Genomic DNA, 22,459 nt, shown 5'->3' with positions numbered 1-22,459 from the left:
ACGAATGTTCTTTCTCTTCCCGTATTCTCTCTTCCCGTATTCCCACAATAAAGCTCCAGCAAGCCTTATCTGTAAAGGAGGCTGCCTTGGAGTAATTTGCCAGTTAGTTAACATCTGATCTGAAGGTGAGATTATTCAGATCCATTAGGAACAGCTGAAATTCATGATGGGGGGGGGGGCTATTATCCAGCCAGTTGTAAGAAATTTCTCTTTTATGAAGCAATGGTGACACAAAGACTGCAGTGTGTACGCTCTCCCTAACTGAATACTTTCACACTGCAATTTAGGAGGCGTGCAGTTCAGGAAATTGCTGGCTTAGGCTGAAGCACAGTTTTACTGCAAGGAAAATTTTATTTGTCACTCAAGTAATTGGCAGTTTTTAGTACCTTATTAGTAATTACCTTATGAACACTAACGTCTAAACTAAAGCCTCTTAAACTTGTTATCTAACTTTGTCTTGCTCACTCATAAATCTGCCGCATGGCTCATCTGTTGGGTTTTGTTTTTTTTGAAAAAAAGATTTATATAAGACCTTGTAGCTAAGAGTTAAATTTAAAGAGCCTAGACTCGACAGGCCAAGGGCTGAAACTTGATGCTGAGTGAGAACAATGTCTGAGGTGTAACAAAATATCACTTCTTTTTAACACATCTGGTGTGAGGGCTAGTTAATCCACAACTTCTGGCTTCTCTTTTTAGCCAATTTCTTGGTTTTAATGAGTGGTGATTAATCTCAGCCTCTAACTTCCCTTAAGTGCTTATATGGGTACCTCAGTTGCCAGACATCCTGTTTTAAATAGAAACAACTTATTTTGAAGGAACAGTCCCATTGATGTGCTCAGGGTACCCTTAAACGGTATAATTCTAGCAGAATTGAGGTGGGCAAGCCAGCTTCTCCCTCTGCTTAGATTTAGAACATGATAAACCACATTACGTTTCTGTCCTTTCATATTTTCTAATCTGCCCCATAAAGTAGCCTGACGGGCCTGGCATCAGCACTTGGCAGCTTCCAGCAACTTCTAGTAACCCAGTGCCCAGCAACTGGGTCGCCAGCAACAATGCCTGCTTTGGGTTTCTTGCTATAGGCAGCTAGGCCTCTGAACCACCATTTTTAATTTACCAGAGGACTCCTGCATTGCTCTGGAGTACTGAAGGCAATTTAAAAGAGGCAGCTCGTGGTATCTTGCCTGAGAAGCCCAACAATCTATCTATGAAGGATAGGAGCGAGGAACCTCTGCAGCCTTCCAGATGTTTGTTGGACTCCATCTCGCATCATGCCTGGGCATTGGTGATGCTGACCGAGGCTGATGGGAGTTGGGAGTCCTAACAATACCCAAAGGGCCACAAACTCCTCGTCCCTGATGTAGGAGAAGGCCCGGCAGAAAGCTCTTTGCCTAGTACTCCCTCAAACCTGGAGGTGGCTCCGCTGACAGGCATCTCAACAAGGATTGCCAATTATTTCTTGATCTCAAGCATTTTTACCCTCATTCTTCAGCTGAAAAGGCTCCCAGAGTAGTTTCCAAAATCAATAGTAAGATCATCCCTGCTGCTTTCAGGCTTGACATGCAAAGGAATGGATGGATGGATGGATGGATGGATGGAAGGGTTGGTAGCAAACTCGGGTACCAGTTTTTGAAGACACAGTTCAGTTTTTGAAGACCAGTTGGAATGGAAGTAGGATGGAACTGGCTGTTGTTGAGGGTAGGGCAGAGGCAATGGGATAGCTGTGTTTCCATTTCCCCCATCTGTTCTCTTGCCTGATGGAATAGCTGCTGCTATGTGACCTACACCAATTTGAGCAGGAATTTTCAGAGGGTCATTTTTGGATCCTGAATGCAGAAAAACATCCTGAAATTATGTGGAAGGATGAAACGATGCAGTCTTTATGAAAACTTTAAAGCCCCTTCTATTTCCCTAAGCATGACACACGGTATCTCTTTTGCTGGTGGCACCCTATCCTATATGCAAACATGAGAACAAATTTGTTACAATTTTGTTCAGAGTGGGTGACTGGTGGCCCTTTTCTTGGGTTGATAGCTGAGGAGAAGAGAGACACGTCCCCGGAGACTATGGAACATGTAATGCTCTTCTGTCCCAACTGGACAGATGAAAGATCTCGGTTTTTAACTCCCTCGTGAATGAGCTTCATCTCCCAATCCAGCCTTGGATAGTGTCCCTCTTTTTGCAGGATTCTGATTGTTGGATTACCGAGATGACAGCTAACTTCCTGCTTAGTGTGATGAAAAGGAAAGCGGCACTAACCTCTTCCTTAACCCCACAGCTGCAGTTGACGCGCCGCACAATCGAACGAAGTTCCAAGTAGCCTTATTGTCCAACGACAATTGAGTTAGGACAAATCTGAGGAGCTGAAGGACCCTTAACGGCCCTCCTCCAGCCTCAGCACTTTTTTTCCTCTCTTTTAAGTAATTGCCCAGGACGATATCCACCTTTACCTCCCCACCCCCATTTTATGTTGTTATTTCAATGTATATTATGCTATGGCCACATGGCCAATGCAATAAAATCTATTGATTGAGAAGAGAGCATTACTTGTGTTATTTTAAATTGTGCTCTTGACAGAATAAGAGCAGCATGTTTGACACTGTGACTGACTTAGTGCCTGATACCTCCTGGGTCAGCTCTAGAATTGTTGTGCTGAACTGACTCTCCCAAAGGAAGCAAATAAATAAATAGTCATTAGGAAACTATGAATAATTTGTTTCCTCAAAAGAACTAAATTTTAATTTAAGATATGATGCCAGTGAACACTGTAGCAGAACAGCAAAGTTCCAGTGATCACATACCCTGTTATTAGATGTGTACATGGAAGGCCTTATTCTTGTTGTGTTCAGGTTTTGGTTGTTTTTCTTCTTTGGCTCCCAAGTTCACAGTGTTCCCCTTCTTTGGCTCCTGAATTCTGCTTCTTAACTTGTTCTCCTGTCTCACGTTATAATCACCTCTTCCTTTTTTTTGTTCTTTTCCTGATGGTATTAATTATAAATTTCTTAATTCCAAAGACGTTCATGTTTTGTTTGTCCTCCTCTTCTTGATTTCCTCCCCATGTTTTGTTCTCTGAACATTGCTCAATGTCATCCGTCTGACTAGCTGCTCTGTTCTGTCATGTCTTTATCATTTTTCTCTGGCTTTTCCATGTGTTCAGAGCTTTCTGCATCTTAATAGTTGCCTTCCCTCTTCTCTTTTTGCGTGCTATGCCTCTTTTGCTCATGGTTCCTTGTATGTGATTTTTTTTTGGGGGGGGAATGTTGAGACTTCCCCTCCATTCATTGACCCCTGCATCCCCCTGCCCCAATGCGCACCAGAGACTCCACCAACCCTCCATAATCTTTATGTTGTTTTGCTTTCATGGGTGGCTCTGACATTGCAGTTTTCTCCATGTCTGGTCAGAAATAAGCTCCGTGGAGTTCAATGGGACTTATGGCTAGGAGCATGAATATAGGATTGCTACCTTCATCCTGGCAAAACTTTTTATTTTTCCTAATAAAAAGTTATTGGGAAGTGCAATCATTTCATTGCTTGTCTGGAAACTGCCTTAAATTTGACATGTAAATTTTAATTTAGGACAAGTAACAAGATTACAGACATCTTGCCTGAAGACCTGAAGCCATTCCAGTCTTTAGAAACTTTGGACTTGAGCAACAACAATATTTCTGTGCTTAAGGCAGAGTCGTTTCCTTCTCTGATGCTCAAGTACATGTAAGTTTAACTTTATTTAAGACAAGGCTTTCATTACATCTTGAGTTCTAAAATCATATATTAATTTACTGTCTGATAAGCATAGTTAAAGTAGTAGACTAAAGTAAAAACAGCCCTTTCAGTATGTGTGATTATTATTTTTTAAAAAATTGTCCTATAAATACATTGGGTTGAATCTAATGGTCCCTTCTACGAGTGGAAGGCCAGAATATCTTTCAGTCATTGAAATATTATTTCAGAATTTAAATTATATTTGCCATTGGATCATGCTGGTTATTTCCTGTCTGCTAGGAACCATAGACTTTGGCTGAAGGCAAAACGTATGTTTCCATTCAAAGTTCCCCTTAACCACCGATTGGAGGTTGACAGAGGTGGGGGATATTTTAAAGCAATTATTAAGTTCTTAAGTTAGGATTAGCAGTTACCACGTAGTCGGTAATGAGGTCTTGGTACGAAATCTTCTACAATTTCCATAGTTGCTAACTGTCATTGTTTCCACAGCCACATTAATAATAATCGAATAATCTCCATGGAACCAGGAACTTTTGACAACCTGTCTAGCACACTTCAAGTATTAAAGCTGAACAGGAACCGAATTTCAGCCATCCCACAGAAGATGTTTAAACTCCCTCATCTCCAGCATCTGTGAGTACAGCCTAACTGTTTTAAATTAGTCTTGCAGGCTTCTGGCAGCGGTTGAGCATCAACCTCAGTAGTAACCACATAAAGGCAGGAAAGCTTTAGATAGAACAGAGGCATAGATCTCATGATGCATTCATGTTTTAAACCGAGGATGAGGAACTCGTGCTCCAGATGTTGCTAGACACCAGCTCCCATCAGCTGCAGTCAGTGTGGCCAGTTGTCAGGGATGTTGAAACCTGTAGACCAACAACACAATGGAGATCACAGTTTCCACCATCCCTGTCCTAAGGTTTCATGTTGATATGATCTGCTTGCCCTGAGTAATGCCCCTCAGAATGCTAACATACTGTTGCAGCTCACAATGTAATCCTGGTACGTCAGGAAGATCTGGATTTTATTTGTTACTGTTCCATCTCGCTACAAGCATCGTACGTAATCAACAATTTGTGGGGCTACACTTTGACGTTCTGATTGTACCAAGAGTGGAGCAGCCAGTGTGTGTGTGTGTGTGTGTGTGTGTGTGTGTGTGTGTGTGTTATTTATACCCTGCCCATCTGGCTGGGCTTCCCCAGCCACTCTGGGCGGCTTCCCAAAAAATATTAAAATATTGTAATACATCAAACATTAAAAGCTTCCCTAAACAGGGCTGCCTTCAGATGGTGGGAGGGCGTTCCACAGGGGCGGGTGCCACTACTGAGAAGGCCCTCTGCCTGGTTCCCTGTAACTAGGCTTCTCGCAGTGAGGGAACTGCCAGAAGGCCCTCGGTGCTGGACCCCTCTCTCTCTCTCTCTCTCTCTCTCTATATATATATATATATATATATATATATGCTGGGAAGTCTGAGCTTATTTTAGTTAACTTGGAACTCTTTTTTTCCCCTCAGAGAAATGAACCGTAACAAAATTAAAAAAATAGATGGGCTTACGTTTCAAGGACTTCCTTCTTTGAAATCTTTAAGAATACAAAGAAATGGGCTAGCTAGGCTCATGGATGGAGCTTTCTGGGGATTAAGTAGCATGGAAATCCTGTAAGTATACGCTTCCGTAGTCTTCAAAAAATAATTCATTTTTGAATCCCTTAGTTCATTGCTTATTTTGAGTAACTGTGATGCTAACAATATATAAATGTACAACCCACCAACCTGTAAAACTTTTCTGGCTTCTGTTTCCAGTAGGAAGAGCCTTAATTTCTTCTTGTTATGTATTGATTTTTAAGTTTTCATATGAAACTTGAGGTCTTTCCCCCCCCCCTTTTTCTGTTTCTATGTATGTATGTGTGTGTGTACAGGCAGCTGGATCATAACAACCTAACAGAGATTACCAAAGGCTGGCTTTATGGCTTGCTGATGTTGCAGCAGCTCCATCTTAGCCAAAATGCTATCAGCAGAATCAGCCCTGATGCCTGGGAGTTTTGCCAAAAACTCAGTGAGCTGTGAGTAGTAGTTTTGTGTTTAAACTCTTCCATTTTTAAGAGCAGGGTACAAGCCAAAGCATGAGCGGCTTACCAGTGAGCTGTGATTTTTTTCCTAACAAGATTTCTAAAGGTGGCAACAGCTGTTTGTGTGTTAGTTAATGCAATGATATTTTGTTGTGAGGAGCTGATGCCAACTGCGTCTGTCCCCCCCCCCCTTCGTAAAAGTTATGTTTGGTCTTTTGTTACTGTAATTTTCTAAATAAGGAAACCCATTCTACTATTAGGAATAAGGAAACCCATTCTACTATTTTCTTTGTAATGGAAAATAATGTGCAAGCTTATATCAAAAATAATCAGGCTGAAATTAGTCAGGGGACGAATTGTGAATTGGGTTTGGGTTCCTTATTAATTCTGATTAAAGCAAATGTTTCTCCCCCTCTCAAACTTGCAGGGACTTAACTTATAATCATTTAACTCGGCTGGAGGATTCAAGCTTTGTTGGCTTAAGCCTACTTGTGAGGCTGAATGTTGGGAACAACAGAGTGAGCTACATTGCTGACTGTGCCTTCCGAGGGCTATCGAGTTTGCAGACTTTGTAAGTTTCATAGTAGGGTTTTTCTCTCTTTCAGAAAGCTCTACAATAGCAAGACTATCTTAGTGTAGATGAATGTGAAGGAATTCTAAACGATGAGTACATTTTGATATAAAGAAGGTTTCGTCTCTGCTGCCATTGATATGCATTGGTAACAACTGTTGAAGCTACTTTAACTGTTTTGATTTTATTTCATATATATATATACCTCACATTTTAGAATAATTCCTCACAACAGGCCTGAAAAAAATAAAAAACGTCATACGATCAGTTGAACAAAAAGTAAAATCATGACATAGCAGGGCTGCTTTACTTTGCTGATTTTATGGCATGCAGCTGCTCCTTTTGAAATCGACTTTTAAGAGGGTGCTTCTCTTAAGAAAAAGTAACCAATTTCCTGGGTTTCCAGTTGAGTAAAACATTTAGACTAGGGGTTGTAGCAGGAACCCCCCCACCCCAATCATTCTGTTTGCACAAACTTCACACACACTCACACTCACACACTACATACGCCACATTTCTGTTATGAATTCATAGAAAATCAACCATACATCGGATTTGCACTGTTCCATTTTTATTTTACTATCAAAGGAGGGTGGCTTGGTTTCTGGTCAGCCATAATCTCTTCAGCATACCAGCACATCCACAGGAGCCCTGCCCAGTTGCTATGTCAGCCTTGATAATCCCAGACAGAAGACAATCAAAATGACAAAGAACTTGCATATGGTAGTGGATTCAGAACAGACTGAAACAAAGGACAATGATCAGATCTTCCCTCTGGGGGCAGGAAACTGCAAACTCTCCTTTGTCTCCTGGAAGTGACTCATGGGCAGGGGGAAAGCCAGGTGACAGGACACTCAGGTTACCACCACAACTCCTCCCTCAACCCCTCCTTTCTGTAATGTATGCATGATGTCAACCCCTTCTGTAATGTATGCATGATGTTTCTGGGGGTGGGCTTGACCTAGAGGAGGGGAATTTCAAAAGTTTTTATAAGGTCTTGCAGCCCATTGTTCTGGGTCTTTCCTCTCTCTTGCAAGTGAAGGGAATACCCTGTTGCAACAGTTCAATAAAGGCCAAGCCTACAGGCTGCTGTTTTGCTCCAAGTTATCCTGGTTGGTGTCTTTGTTTTGTCCAAGAGAGCCCTCGGATTTTTCCGTTAACAGGGTGAACATGCTGCTGGGTTCCCAATGTGCTTCCTTCTAGGAATCAATTGCTTTTGTGATTTAAACGCACTTGTACACTTTGAAGACCTTGGATCTGACTTATCTATTTCTCTCAACAGGGATCTTAAAAACAATGAAATCTCCTGGACAATCGAAGATATGAATGGCGCTTTTTCCGGACTTGACAAACTTAGGTGGCTGTAAGTACAACTTACTGCTTTATCTTCAAATGCAGATTCTGTGTTCCCCATCCCACCCCAGCTGCTATTGACCTTCCAGAGGCAATGGAGGCAAAAGTAAAGATTAAAGAAGGACCAGGAAGGAAGGGTGGGAAAGAAAAGATTGCTAGTATTGGTGGTTAAGGGAAGCTGGAAGTCATCTGTGAGGTGGATTTGGCCATTAGGGTGCTTGACTGTACGTTAACATTTACAGTTGTACCGTGGATCCCAAACACCTTGCGAGTTGAACGTTTTGGCTCCTGAACGCCGCAAACCTGGAAGTGAGTATTCCAGTTTGCGAATGTTCTTTGGAACCCGAACATCTAACATGACTTCCCTGGCTTCCAGTTGGCTGCAGGAGCTTCCTGCAGCCAATCGGAAACTGCACCTTGGTTTCAGGACGTTTGGAAGTCAAACAGACTTCCGGAACAGATTCCTTTCAACTTCGGAGGTACCACTGTACTTCCCTGACACAGCCCTCTCTGCTGAGGTCTGAGCTGCAACAGTGCAAAGCTAGCAGAAGCTTGATTCTCATATTAATCTGCTTTATTTAGCTTATAGTTGGAGGGAGAAGGGTAATCAGGAAAGACAAAATTAACACATGAAACCTTGGAAAAGGGACGCAGGTGGCGCTGTGGGTTAAACCACAGAGCCTAGAGCTTGCTGATCAGAAGGTTGGCGGTTTGAATCCCCGCGATGGCGTGAGCTCCCGTTGCTCGGTCCCTGCTCCTGCCAACCTAGCAGTTCAAAAGCACGTCAAAGTGCAAGTAGATAAATAGGTACCACTCTGGCGGGAAGGTAAACGGCGTTTCCGTATGCTGCTCTGGTTCGCCAGAAGCGGCTTGAAGCTGTCTGCAGACAAATGCCGGCTCCCTCAGCCTATAGAGCGAGATGAGTGCGTAACCCCAGAGTCGGTCACAACTGGACCTAATGGTCAGGGGTCCCTTTACCTTTACCTATGAAACCTTGGGGCAAAAGTCCAGAAACACCAGGATTTTTTCTTGATATGCTCTTTGGAGTCATCTTAGTTTAACCCGGCCTTCCGTGATGTGCTTCTCTTCAGTAAGGTAAAGGGACCCCTGACCATTAGGACCATTAGGCGAACCAGAGCAGCACACGGAAACTCCGTTTACCTTCCCGCCGGAGAGGTACCTATTTATCTACTTGCACTTGACGTGCTTTCAAACTGCTAGGTTGGCAGGAGCAGGGACCGAGCAACGGGAGCTCACCCCGTCACAGGGATTTGAACCGCCGGCCTTCTCATCGGCAAGTCCTAGGCTGTGGTTTAGACCACAGCGCCACCCGTGTCCCTCTCTTCAGTACATCTCTCTTTTCATTAATTACAAAAAAAGTTTCCAAATACGCTTCAGTTGAAAAAACTTTGGATTATCTTAACTGCATGCATGGTGTCGTGCAATCAGTCCTTATGCCTTTCACATAAGACCAAGATTCTTTAGAGTCGAAATTAAAGGCAGTCCTGTTAGTGGAAAGCTACATAAGGCAGACAAGGGCAGATGTTTGGCAGGGCAATCCAGCATTTAGAGGCAATGGCTCTGTTAGAATGCAAAGATTTTCTTCACAATGCACAGATGTAGAAATAAATTGGCTGACAGCCCTTGCAAAAAAAAAAAAAAGCTTCACCAAATTATATACATTAAAAGGCTTTGAACATGCCTTCATCTCTCCAGTAACTGAAGCAGAATACACGTATATATTTAGGAGAGGAAGGTGTTGAGAGGTAGGTAGACATAGTGCAGTAAAACATGCCTAAAAAGCAATTATCAAGAGTCTCTCCTAACGGTTCCAAAAATCATGCATCTATTTCATTTTCATCTTTTACATATTAAGTGTTTTATATTTCCAGGCTACTCCAAGGAAACCGGATTAGGTCAATTACTAAGAAAGCGTTTTCTGGTCTGGATGCACTTGAACACCTGTAAGTAGTTGAAAATCACATTGAACCAGACAATTTTTAAAATGTGCAATGATGCCAACTCAATGATAACCTTCAAAGGGGGCATATAGGTCAGTGGTCAAGCTCCTGCTTTCATCATCATCAGCATCATTTTTAATTTGTATACCGTCTTTCTATCTTACAATACTCAAGGCGGTTTACAAGCTGAAGAAACAAAAAATGTACATCTTGTAATAATAATAATAATAATAATTTATTATTTATACCCCGCCCATCTGGCTGGGCCTCCCCAGCCACTCTGGGTGGCTTCCACAAAAACCAAAAATACAATAAAATATCACACGTTAAAAACTTCCCTGAACAGGGCTGCCTTAAGATGTCTTCTGAATGTCAGGTAGTTGTTTATCGCTTTGACATCTGCTGGAAGGGCGTTCCACAGGGCGGGCGCCACTACCGAGAAGGCCCTCTGCCTGGTTCCCTGTAGCTTTGCTTCTCGCAATGAGGGAACCGCCAGAAGGCCCTCGGCGCTGGACCTCAGCGTCCGGGCAGAACGATGGGGGTGGAGACGCTCCTTCAGGTATACTGGACCGAGGCCGTTTAGGGCTTTAAAGGTCAGCACCAACACTTTGAATTGTGCTCGGAAACGTAACAATCTAATGCAATACAAAAATGTGATAATAAAACATAATTTTAAAATAGGCAACCTCCATCAAAAAAGTAACTTTCAACAATCATTAGAATAGTATAATAATATCAACATATAAAAGTTAAACAGAAATCCACTCAACAGTTACAATAATATCTAAACTATAATCAATAGAACAACAGCAAGCCACAGTACATAAACAATACAATACACATTGAGAAGCAGAGGGTAGAGCAAGGCAGGTGGAAAGAGGCCTTGCCTGATGGAGTCTCTCCCCTCACAGTTCTTCCTCCAAAGGAACAGCTTTGCATGCCCAAGTTCCCACTTGCGATCCCAGTTTCAATCTCCAGTAAGGGCTGAGAAGAAAGCCCTCTCTGAAACCCTGGGAAGCTGCTGCTTATCAGTGTAGACTGAGCTAGAGATGGTTTGGGTATGAGACGACTTTCTGTGTTGCAGCATAGGGTCCACAGATGGCATTCCCCTGCCAAATTGCATTGTAGCTAGGAAATATGGTCAAATCATACAACTGGGGTAGCTCAGCTGGTACAACATGAGACCCAGTGGGTTTGAGCTCCACATTGGGTGAAAGATTCCTATACTGCAGGACTTAAATGAGATGATCCCACAGTCCCTTCGAACTCTACAATTCTATGATTTATTATCTTTTAAATGAGCCTCTGTGTAGTGGTACTTATAGGGTACAAGCTGCTGCTTCTTCACGTTCTATTTTACCCCAGCCCCAGAGCAGAATGTGAGAATTTGATTTGGCTTTGTTTCCTTGTGATCCTCCATTTTTGCCTTTTCCTTTTGTTTTCACCCGCAGAGATCTAAGTAACAATGCCATCATGTCGGTTCAAGGAAACACGTTTTCACAAATGAAGAAACTTAAAGAATTGTAAGTGTCTCTGCTTTGCCCCAATGAGACGTATGTTATGTTTGAATATATCGGATAATCATAGCCATGGACATTGGTAGTAATGACAATGCATTTATTTGGAAAAGCAGTACCTTTAGCAACTTTCTCACATCGTTGTCGAACAACATAGGGCACAGTTAAGAAAAAGGGTGTTGTGGATCTGAAAAGAAATAACAATCGTACCTTGGTTCTGGAATGCCTTGTGACTCAAAAGTCTTGGCTCGCAAACGCCACAAACCCCAGAAGTGAGTGTTTCTGTTTGTGAAGGTTCTTTTGGAACCCGAACATCCAGTGTGGCTTCCGATTGGCTGCAGGAAGCTCCTGTGGCCAATCGGAAGCCATGCCTTGTTTTCCGAACGTTTTGGAAGTTGAGAGGGCTTCCGGAACGGGTTCCGTTCGGCTTCCAAGGTACCGCTGTACATATTTGGAGGTATACAGCTAAGGCAAGGATAATTCTAGAAGTTCATGCTGAACAAGTAATAATACTCTGTTTTGGTCCTATAAGACAGAAATTCTTTCCCCACTTACCTAAAGCAAGGGCTACTCTGAACTATACCCAGGGCTGGATTTAGGTTTGATGAGGCCCTAACCTACTGAAGGTAATGGAGCCCTTTATATGTCCAGCTGTCCTTTGTCAACAACAAATTGTCACTGTTTTTTGTGTTGAATATATGCTATATGGTAATTTATGGACCTAATAGGTATCTAAAGCCATTTGCACATGCAGAATGTAGGCACCCTATATAGAGAGAGGAACAAACCAGTGATATTTTAGGGAACAGGCTAGCAGACGGGGCCCATTACGTACATCATAGGAGCCTACACAACAAAAATACTGTTGCTGTATGTAGGTTTTATTTTATTTGTTTTTTATCCTATATTTTGGAAATGTACATCCAGGTTTTTTTCTCTTTAATTTTTTTTGGGGGGCCCAAGAGAGTGGGGCCCTAAGCTATAGCTTGTTTAAAGGTAAAGGTACCCCTGCCCGTACGGGCCAGTTGTGTCCGACTCTAGGGTTGTGCGCCCATCTCACTTAAGAGGCCGGGAGCCAGCGCTGTCTGGAGACACTTCCGGGTCACGTGGCCAGCGTGACGAAGCTGCTCTGGCGAGCCAGCACCCCGCAGCACACGGAAACGCCGTTACCTTCCCGCTATAAAGCGGTACCTATTTATCTACTTGCACTTAGGGGTGCTTTTGAACTGCTAGGTGGGCAGGAGCTGGGACCGAAAGACGGGAGCTCACCCCGCCGCAGGGATTCGAACCGCCGACCATGCGATCGGCAAGTCCTAGGCACTGAGGTTTTACCCACAGCGCCACCCGCTGCCCCTATAGCTTGTTTAGCTTATACGTAAATCCGGCACTGACTATACTAGACACTTGCCTGTTCAGCTGCATGTACATGACGCAAAACCAAACCCTTAATCACGCTAAGTGATTTAAGTCATTTCCTCACTACCCCCCTTGTTCTGATACCAGGGAGCCAGCACAGGATTTAGCTCAGTGAGGTAAGGTAGGGGAAGGTTTTGTTTCTGTTCCCCTCATTCTCCTCTAAGTATAGGGAAAGGGCCATAAAATATCTGCCTTGCATGCAGAAGATTCCAGGTTCAATCCCTAGCATCTGTCTGAAACCCTGAGGAGCTACTGCCATTCAGTGTGGACAAACAACAACAACAATAACAACAACAACAACAACAACAACAACAACAACAACTTATTATTTATACCCCGTCCATCTGGCTGAGTTTCCCCAGCCACTCTGGGCAGCTCCCAATCGAGTGTTAAAAACAGCATTAAATATTAAAAACTTCCCTAAATAGGGCTGCCTTCAGATGTCTTTTAGAAATAAGATAGCTGCTTATTTCCTTGACATCTGATGGAAGGGCGTTCCACAGGGCAGGTGCCACTACCAAGAAGGTCCTCTGTCTGGTTCCCTGTAACCTCACTTCTCGCAACGAGGGAACTGCCAGAAGGCCCTCGGAGCTGGACCTCAGTGTCCGGGGTAGAGACGCTCCTTCAGGTATACAGGCGTATACAAACTAGATCAACCAATTGTCTGATTCTGTATAAGGCAGCTTCCTATGTTCGTATAAAAAGTTAATCCTTTTATGCTGGCTTTGTAGCACATCTGGGTAGGTTAGGAGTGAGGCAGGAGGCTTGTACACACTGCCACACTCAGTTCTTATTATATGTGTTAGACCAGGATGAGCAAGAAGCCTGTAATATGTTCCCTCCAACACATGTACGCCTGATAGCCCATGATTCTCACCTTTCCATGAACCTTCCCTGAGATGTTGTGACCGGCCAGGCTGCAAGCGAAATAAATAAATCAGTGCAACGCCGTTGATTTTTGTGATCAGTTTTGGTGCTTAACTTATCTTCGGGTTTGATTTAATACTGCTTTCCTGCTCTGGAAGCTGTGAAGTTCTGCTTCCTATGAATGGAATCCGCTCCTGTTTTGTTTTATAGGTACCTAAACACGTCTAGCCTTTTGTGCGACTGCCAGCTGAAATGGCTACCCGAATGGCTGATGGACAACAATTTCCAGGCTTTCGTCAATGCCACTTGTGCCCACCCTCAGATACTAAAAGGGAGGAATGTGCTTGCTGTCAGCCTAGAAGATTTTGTGTGTGGTAAGGTTGTTGTTTTTTGTAATCCTTTTTCATTGCCGTCTAGATGGTTGTTTCAGGGCAGATTTAAACAGCTTTAGCTTTATTACCTGAACTGTGAGAGTTAATAGTTTTGTTTGTTTGTTTAAAATACTCTTCCCCCCACCCTCCACTGTTCATGAGCTCTGCACTGCAGATATTTCAAGTTTGTGGTTTTATTTCAGATGAGGAACGACAGTTTAGGATTAAGTTTTGTGTACTGCATAGTTGCATATTGTGTACAAAGGAAGGCTCAGTGGTTTGTGGTGGCAAATGCATATGCTGCTAGGCTTAAAATGTGAATGCCACTTAGGTAAGCGTTGTTCTAAATATTTTGGCGCGCTGTGAAATGTTTAGACAGATGCATGCTTAGTGTTTTTAAATGCAAAAGTGCAGGAATATGTATAATATAAATAGCACCTTCATTGTGCAGAGGTTAAGACGTTCTTCAGGAGCTTTGTTAACATACAAAATCCACATAGTCACCTTTAAGCACAATATTTCATTTTTATGGCCTTTGTGCACTCCTACATCTAAGAACATTTGAGAGCCCCAGCAAAGCTCCCGCATTCCTGGCTCCCACCTCCTAAAGAGAAGAGTCAGAGCTGGGACAAAGGCAGCCGTTCTATTTTGACCAGCATGTTAGCAGCTGCCCAGGAAGTTCTATTGAGCTCATGGTCTTTAGGGAAATATTTTCTCACAGACTCACTTTTCTGTGTTTGCAACTCAGCACAATTATTCCACCCACCCCCCAAAATTAGGGAATTCCAATGTTTTTTCCACGATCAATTTTGTTTGGGCATCGTTTCATTTCTAAGAGAGTAGAAAGAGATTGGACCACAAAACAATGTGTAGGGCTGGGCAGTATCTGGTTTTCAGCATTGTTGATATATTACCAGCTAAACTTCACAATATACTGATATAGCACAGTATCTGAAATAAGGATGGATTTATGTGGAGACATTGGCTGTCTTCATGGTCTTTTTCAAGTTATGTTTTTGGCATAGCACACACATCATGATTCGTGATATATTGCCAGGTCAAAAATTATGAAACCGATATCCTAATATGGACTCCAAACTGATTTTGGACGATATATCGCCCAGCCCTGTTGATGTAGGCACTTTCCTCATTAGATCCTATTTGAGGGCAGCTGCATCAACCTCACTCACAGTGAGAAGCTCTTTGCATCTCTTGGTTCACAATGGAAGGGAGGGAGGTTGTCCAGCCCTGACAGCCAATGAAATGTGAGCATTTTTTAAGGAAGCAGGGAGCCTGTGGTAACAGGAACTGACCAGAAAGAGCAAACAATCTGACATGCATTGTGGATTTTTGAGGGGTTAACTCTGGTTTATCTTTCTTACAGTGAAAAACACACCAGTGCTGAATAGCAGGGAAGTTCAGGTCTAGGATTTCTGTTATTTTTGTGCTGCTCATGAATGTGCTGCTCATTGAACCACTGTCAAAAGTGTTCTTTCATAGCCACAGTTTAATGGCCATAGTTGGTGGCCCTAAGCAAACTTGGGCTGGAGTTTTGTACACAGTTAACACTGGCATTAAAAGAAAATGATTTATGAATGCATAACAGGCAGCAGAAATGCAGCTTTTGTAAAAAGAAAAACCTACCATGGCTTGCTCTGAAGAGCTGTAAAATATAACTAATGAAACTGTAGGTCCAAAAGCATAATTGACCCCATTATTAGAGATGGGAAATTAAGCCACAAAAAATCACTTCTACAAGAAAGAGACATGCTTTCAGCTGAACCAATGTTACAAGCATTCATCTGGGAAGCACCGAAATGCAGTACATTATAAATATATATGCTATAGCATCTTTGCAATATGGCTTCTTAATAACTTTTTTTAAAAAAATCCCTCATGTCTAATTGAGAGAGTTACTGCTTGAATTAAACTTTCTTTGCAGCATATACCAAGAACTGGACAAAAATTTGGTTTCTTTAATGGACTAAACAAATTAATTGAATTGAATAAACACTTTTTGATCTCCATAGCCTAGTTATCACGTTAATGTTTCAGTGGGAAATGTTGCTTAAAGATATATTTTCAGTCAAAAAGAATTGTGCTCCTTAATTCTCAGATCTTGCAGCTGAATGACAGTAATTTAAATATTCATCCTTGCATTCATTAAAATGATTGCTCAGCAGGAGAAAAATACCACATGCCTTTCTAAATTTAATGAAAACAACTCTCTCTGTGTGTATGTGGTTTTATAAGCTAATTCAACATGCCAGGTTAAAGTTCTGGGAAGAAAGGAAACCGAGGAAACAGAAACGGGGCATTTTAACAAAATGAAATTGTGTGCTTACCGGTTCCTTTGTCCTTATAATTCGAAATTTATGTAATTTGTACTTCTCCCAGCTATCAAAAGATGATAAGTTTTAGACCTAAAGGCAATTTTTTTAAAAAAAGAAGAAGGTGAAAATGAGATTTAAAACATAAAATAATCTTGCTGATCCATTGTTGTGTATGATCATCATATGATTATGCAATAGAAGTTGTCAGCTGGTATTCCCTGGGCCAAAGCTGCACAGCCCAAAAGGTGAAAAGGCAATATGGAAGTCACTGCGATTATAAGCAATGAAATTTTACACCAAGCCAGGAACCTGACTTTTAGCATGCCACCTCTTACTCCCTTGACAGAGTGGCAAAGCCAATAGCTGATAAGCGGTGGAAACTGGCAGCACAATCTTAGGCTATTTAGAAACAAGCTCTATTAAGTTCAGTAGGACTCAGCTGCCAGATAAATGCATAGAGGATTGCAGTTGGAATGTACTTCTGCTTCATGAGTGAAATGTTAAACATTAGTTGATTGGTCAAAATGTTATAGTGTTCAGAGTACAGCAATTTCCCAATGGGATTTAGTAGAGCCCTTTTCAGTAGAGCCATTTATCTTCTCGCCACAGTGGTACCTATTTATCTACTTGCACTGGTGTGCTTTCGAACTGCTAGGTTGGCAGAAGCTGGGACAGAGCAACGGGAGCTCACCCTGTCACGGGGATTTGACTGCCAACCTTCCGACTGGAAAGCCCAGGAGGTTCAGTGGTTTAGCGTCACCCGCTTCCCCAGCTATTGGTGAAAGAACCTCCCTCAAGAGTACAATTTAGAACAGGGATGGGGAACCCTTTGGCCCTGCAGATGATATTGGATTGCAACTCCCATCAGGCCCCAGCCACCATAGCAAATGGTCAGGGATGATGGGAGTTGGAGTCAAAGGTTTGCCATCCATGATTTAGACTGCTGATTGGAAATTGCATCATATCACTTTTAAGTACTTGATTCTTCCAAACCTATAATTAAGTGTCTGGTCTGGTCTCTCACTTTAGTCTCTGACAAGAAATCACATGAGCTTATTGCAGTCCGTTTCCCCCCCCCCCCGCTCTTATATTCACAGATGATTTTCCGAAGCCACAGATAACTGTACAGCCTGAAACTCAGTCAGCAATCAAAGGTTCCAATTTAAGTTTTATATGTTCAGCCGCCAGCAGCAGCGATTCCCCGATGACTTTTGCTTGGAAGAAGGACAATGAATTGCTGCATGATGCTGAAATGGAGAATTACGCACATCTCAGGGCACAGGGCGGCGAAGTGATGGAATATACCACCATTCTTAGGCTGCGCAATGTGGAATTCAGCAACGAGGGGAAATATCAGTGTGTTATTTCAAATCACTTTGGCTCATCCTACTCTGTCAAAGCTAAACTCACAGTGAACAGTAAGCATTTTGAGATTACCTGTATATTAAACAAAAATCATATGATATGTAATCCAAAAGGCATCACCCAAAATATTTGGATACTGGAAATTTGGATACTGGAAGATGCTGTTGGCTGCCTTCTCTGGACACCTGGGGAACAAATGTGAAAGCACATTATATTTGAATGCACCAAAACCATCCATATATATATATATATATATATATATATATATATATATATGGGATTCAGTAGGTTATATCCAACAAAGTTGTCCTAGAATTAACCTTTGAGTGAAATGGGAATGAATACGGTCTGTCTAAAATAAGATTAATTCATATATATGTTTCCCCGAGGTGTGTACGTCACAACCTGTTAAACCTCATTTGATTCTTTAGAAATTATTTATATAAAGTAGACTGCATTTGGTTCATGAAAGATTCAAAGAATTGCCATCCAAGATATACTCAGTTAAAGAGACCATTCAGTCAAATATTCAAGTAAAATGAAATACAGTATTGTGGGGGAGAAACTCACACTCCCAGAATTAATGCGTAAACCAGGAGGCAGCAATCATTCAAAATATGCACATCTACAAATTTTGTGATGCCTTTCTCAAATCACAGTATGAATGCAAAATGTGCGTATCGGCAGGAATTGCATACAGATTTTCATGCAGACAATTTTTATATATATATTTAAAAAAATCTGATGAAGAAACAAGGCACACCAAGAGAAACTGATATTGACAGGTTCATCTATCCCCAAATAAACTAGAGAATCAGCAACAGAATTGATAGCATAGCAAGCAGCCGCTTCGTAATGTTATGCTGCTAGTGCTTGGGATGAGGAAATGATTGCCCTCTATGTGCTTCCCTGAAATCAGTCCTTATTTCAAAAGCAGCTTGCAGATGTTTCCTTCGGAGTTGGGCATTAAAAAATCTAGACCTAGTTGAGCTGGTAGAGAGCAGGGGAGACAATTGTCCATGAATCGATGGTGACACCGATTCCACTTACATTGTATGGGCATACTGAAAACTGTGGTCTACGCTATCTAATAAGAAAACTCACTTGTATCTCTTTGCATCTTTTGTGTTTTTTGTAGTGCTTCCTTCATTTACCAAGATGCCCATGGACCTCACCATCCGTGCAGGGGCGATGGCACGGCTGGAATGTGCTGCAGTCGGCCACCCGGTGCCCCAGATCGCTTGGCAGAAAGATGGTGGCACTGACTTTCCCGCAGCACGTAAGAGACGCATGCATGTGATGCCTGAGGACGATGTCTTCTTTATAGTGGATGTCAAAATCGAAGATACTGGTGTCTACAGCTGCACAGCTCAGAACACTGCTGGAAGCATCTCTGCTAATGCAACGTTAACAGTGTTAGGTAAGATAAAATGTGATTGCCAACTGAACACTGGGGGTGCCCCTTTGTCTTTGCCTGCTGATAACATGATTAAAGCTTTAGAGATATTTTTGGACTTGGACTCAAATCCCCCCGGTCTAACATCCCTAGTGCTGCAAGATTGTCACAAGAGCGCCTGGACTAAAATTGTCTGTCAAAAACTTCACTCTTGTGGTTTATCACCACAACAGCTACTCACTTTGGGTTTTAGTAAAGCAAACAGTCTTAATTTGTCAGCGCCTATATGATATTGAGCGTCAGAACAACCTGCCCACTATAAGGAAATTTTGCCCATGGTATGACTATTTTCCAGCTTCACATTTTGACTCACTGGCACCCTATCTGCATAACCTAGCAGTTCCAAAATACAGATACGCTTTTACTCTCTCAAGATTGAATGTATTGCCCTTGGCTGTACTTGAACGACGATTCCAACAGATTCAACACGAAAAATGCTTACGTCCTTGCGGAGATGGCAGTACCGAATTGGTGGCACATGCCCTTCTGGCTTGCACTCTTTATAAAGACTTGAGGAATGAGATTATCACCCCTCTTTTATTGTCCATCCCAGGTCACCCAACCACTGCCACAGTGTCCTTTCTCTTGGCAGATCAAGATGAGCAGGTGACAGCAAAGGTTGCAATGTTTTTAGCTGGGGCAATCAGAATAAGACCCACTATTTGACTATTGATTCAAAACCCTAAAATGTATTTTATATAATTGACTTTTTCTTTCTATTCTTTGTATATCATATTGTTGTTGTTTTGCTGATGGCTGATGTAAATAAAGATTCATTCTTGGTAAGAATGAAGCTGCTGAATTGCAACTCATTACCAAACTTAAAACCATGGAGAGACCTGGTCTGAACAAAGACATCAGATTCTTATCTCATTATACACGACTAAGCCATTTTTCACCTTCTCACCCCTTGCCTTTTCCTGTAAGACCTATTGCAGTCGTTAAGAGTCGTCAACAGGCTCATCTCAGCTACCTGCCAATCTCCCATTCCCACCACCCTTCTGAGTAATACCCCTCCCCACCTTCTCACTATATAGAAGGATCTGGCAACTTGTGTTTCAGTGTATCTGAAGAAGTGTGCATGCACACGAAAGCTCATACCAAGAACTAACTTAGTTGGTCTTTAAGGTGCTACTGGAAGGAATTTTTTTATTTTGACTATGGCAGACCAACACGGCTACCTATCTGTATTCTTGGTAACGTTCATATATTTGTCCCCCCCCCCCCCACTTCAGAAACGCCCTCGTTTTTGAGGCCTTTGCTGGACCGGACGGTGACGAAAGGTGAAACGGCCGTCTTGCAGTGCATCGCCGGTGGTAGCCCCCCGCCTCGGCTTAACTGGACCAAAGACGACAGCACTCTGATGGTGACGGAGAGGCATTTCTTTGCAGCAGGAAACCAGTTGCTCATCATTGTGGACACAGACTTTGAAGACGCTGGGAAGTACACGTGCGAAATGTCTAATACTCTTGGGACAGAGAGAGGCAACATCCGCCTCAGCGTAATTCCCACGCCAACCTGTGACTCTCCTCAGAACGCTGCCCCGTCTTTGGACGATGATGGATGGGCCACTGTGGGCGTTGTGATCATAGCTGTGGTGTGCTGCGTGGTGGGCACTTCCCTCGTGTGGGTGGTCATCATATACCACACAAGAAGGAGAAATGAAGATTGCAGCATCACAAACACAGGTGTGTAAACTGAAACTTGGCACCGGAAGAGCAGACTGAAATATGTTTGTGGTTAACCTACAGAGGTTTTTCTTTCAGGCTTATTTGTGTCTCTTGACTCCGATTCAGAAGAGCGAATAACTTTTCAAATACATCCCTCTGTTGCTCATTAGCCCTAAAATGCGGCAAAGAATCTCGATGCTGATAGCTCCGTGTGTTTGCTTAAATCGCAGATGAGACAAATCTGCCTGCTGATATTCCAAGCTATCTGTCATCCCAGGGAACTCTAGCTGAAAGGCAAGATGGATATGGGTCATTGGAGAATGGAAGTCAACATCATTTTGTATCTTCATCCTCATCCATGGGAGGATATTTCTTACAACAAAGAGACAGCGGCGGTAAGCATTCAGAATGTTGAAGTTTACCATCCAAAAGCTAGTGATCCAAGCACTATTGACCTTAATTCATGGAGGGTAGCTTCTTCGACAGATAGACTCTGTTGATGAGAAAATTGTCAACTAATGGCTCTGGTCCCTTAAAGGGTATTGGAATATCAAAACACTTGCCATCTTTTAGCATTTAGATCATTGGTGTATACAGATGCAAATTCATACATTTTTATCTTACTGAGGAGTGCTTCCAGGAAATGGCTTGGAGATTTTTCTTGTGCATTTTATTCCATTTTTATTTTCCACCTGGAGCTAAGCTTTTCAACCACTGGCCAAGGACATCAATACAGTAGTGATCCGAATGCTACCAAGCGTCTTCAGCAAGAGAGTCAGCTGAGACCTTTCTGTCTTGACAGGATAAGTTCAGTTTTCCCCCATTCCCCAGCATCAAGCAGAGGTGCTTTTTTTCCAAGTTAGTATTTTCCCAAGTCTTCCATATCCAGAAGGCAAAGTCTGTATCCTCTGGTTCTTTCTGTGGGATGCAACAGAAGGACTTGGTGTGGCAGCCATATATTGTGCCCTACTTAACGCTCTAGATCAAAGGTGGGGAGACTGTGCCCCCCCAGCGGCATCTGAAGGCAACCCTGTTTAGGGAAGTTTTTAATGTTTAATGTTTTATCGTGTTTTTAATATTCTGTTGGGAGCTGCCCAGAGTGGCTGGGGAAACCCAGCCAGATGGGCAGGGTATAAACAATACAGTTGTACCTCGTTTTGCGGCCGGGATCTGTTCTGGAGCCCTGGCCGCTAGCCGAAAAGGACGCAGGGCAAAGCGCCACATCTGCGCGCACGCATGGAGTGGTTTGTGCTTCTGCGCATGCGCGAAGCGCTATTTAGAGCTTCTGCGCATGCTCGAGTGGCAAACCCAGAAGTAACCCATTCGGGTACATCTGGGTTTGCTGCGGACATTCACTGAAATGGACATGAGACAAGGTGGATGTTCGCAGAGGTATTACTGTAAATTATTATTATTATTATTATTATTATTATTATTATTATTATTATTATCTTGCAACTCCCATCAGCCTCAACTAATGATCAGAGATGATGACACAAAAGCTTGTGGGCCACAGATTCCCCCCTTCCTTGTTCTAGCTCTCGCTGTTGAGGAAATCTTGTGCCAGAATAAGTGCACCTAACTTGACAAGGAACATTATGACAGTGACCCTGGCAATGACTGTGATCTAGAGGGCTGCACAGCCAGTTCTTTGTAAGGAATGTTGTAAGGAGATCCTCTCTGCCACCACCCTGCCCAAGCAGCATCTTTTCCACACCTTGGACAAGCTACTTCTAGAATTTAGGGGCATTTTTACAGAAAGCTGAGATGTCCCACAGCGTGGTCAGTG

The 22,459-nt window shown here is 42.7% G+C and overlaps 1 protein-coding gene across 1 annotated transcript in view; it reads left to right on the top strand.

Moving 5' to 3' along the window:
* Window positions 1-22,459, top strand: part of LRIG3 (leucine rich repeats and immunoglobulin like domains 3) — a 55,671-nt gene that overhangs the window by 30,512 nt on the left and 2,700 nt on the right. The window contains exons 4-16 of the mRNA XM_082239524.1: window positions 3,577-3,711; window positions 4,213-4,356; window positions 5,237-5,380; window positions 5,641-5,784; window positions 6,218-6,361; window positions 7,644-7,724; window positions 9,607-9,678; window positions 11,127-11,198; window positions 13,686-13,849; window positions 17,277-17,597; window positions 18,683-18,964; window positions 20,236-20,688; window positions 20,901-21,065. Of these exons, the coding sequence (XP_082095650.1) occupies window positions 3,577-3,711; window positions 4,213-4,356; window positions 5,237-5,380; window positions 5,641-5,784; window positions 6,218-6,361; window positions 7,644-7,724; window positions 9,607-9,678; window positions 11,127-11,198; window positions 13,686-13,849; window positions 17,277-17,597; window positions 18,683-18,964; window positions 20,236-20,688; window positions 20,901-21,065 (2,321 nt within the window). The remainder of the gene's footprint in view (window positions 1-3,576; window positions 3,712-4,212; window positions 4,357-5,236; window positions 5,381-5,640; window positions 5,785-6,217; window positions 6,362-7,643; window positions 7,725-9,606; window positions 9,679-11,126; window positions 11,199-13,685; window positions 13,850-17,276; window positions 17,598-18,682; window positions 18,965-20,235; window positions 20,689-20,900; window positions 21,066-22,459) is intronic.

The sequence above is a fragment of the Podarcis vaucheri genome (assembly GCF_965113315.1).
Source record: "Podarcis vaucheri genome assembly, chromosome: 10".
NCBI lineage: Eukaryota > Metazoa > Chordata > Lepidosauria > Squamata > Lacertidae > Podarcis > Podarcis vaucheri.
This window is presented reverse-complemented; position numbering and strand designations above follow the sequence as displayed.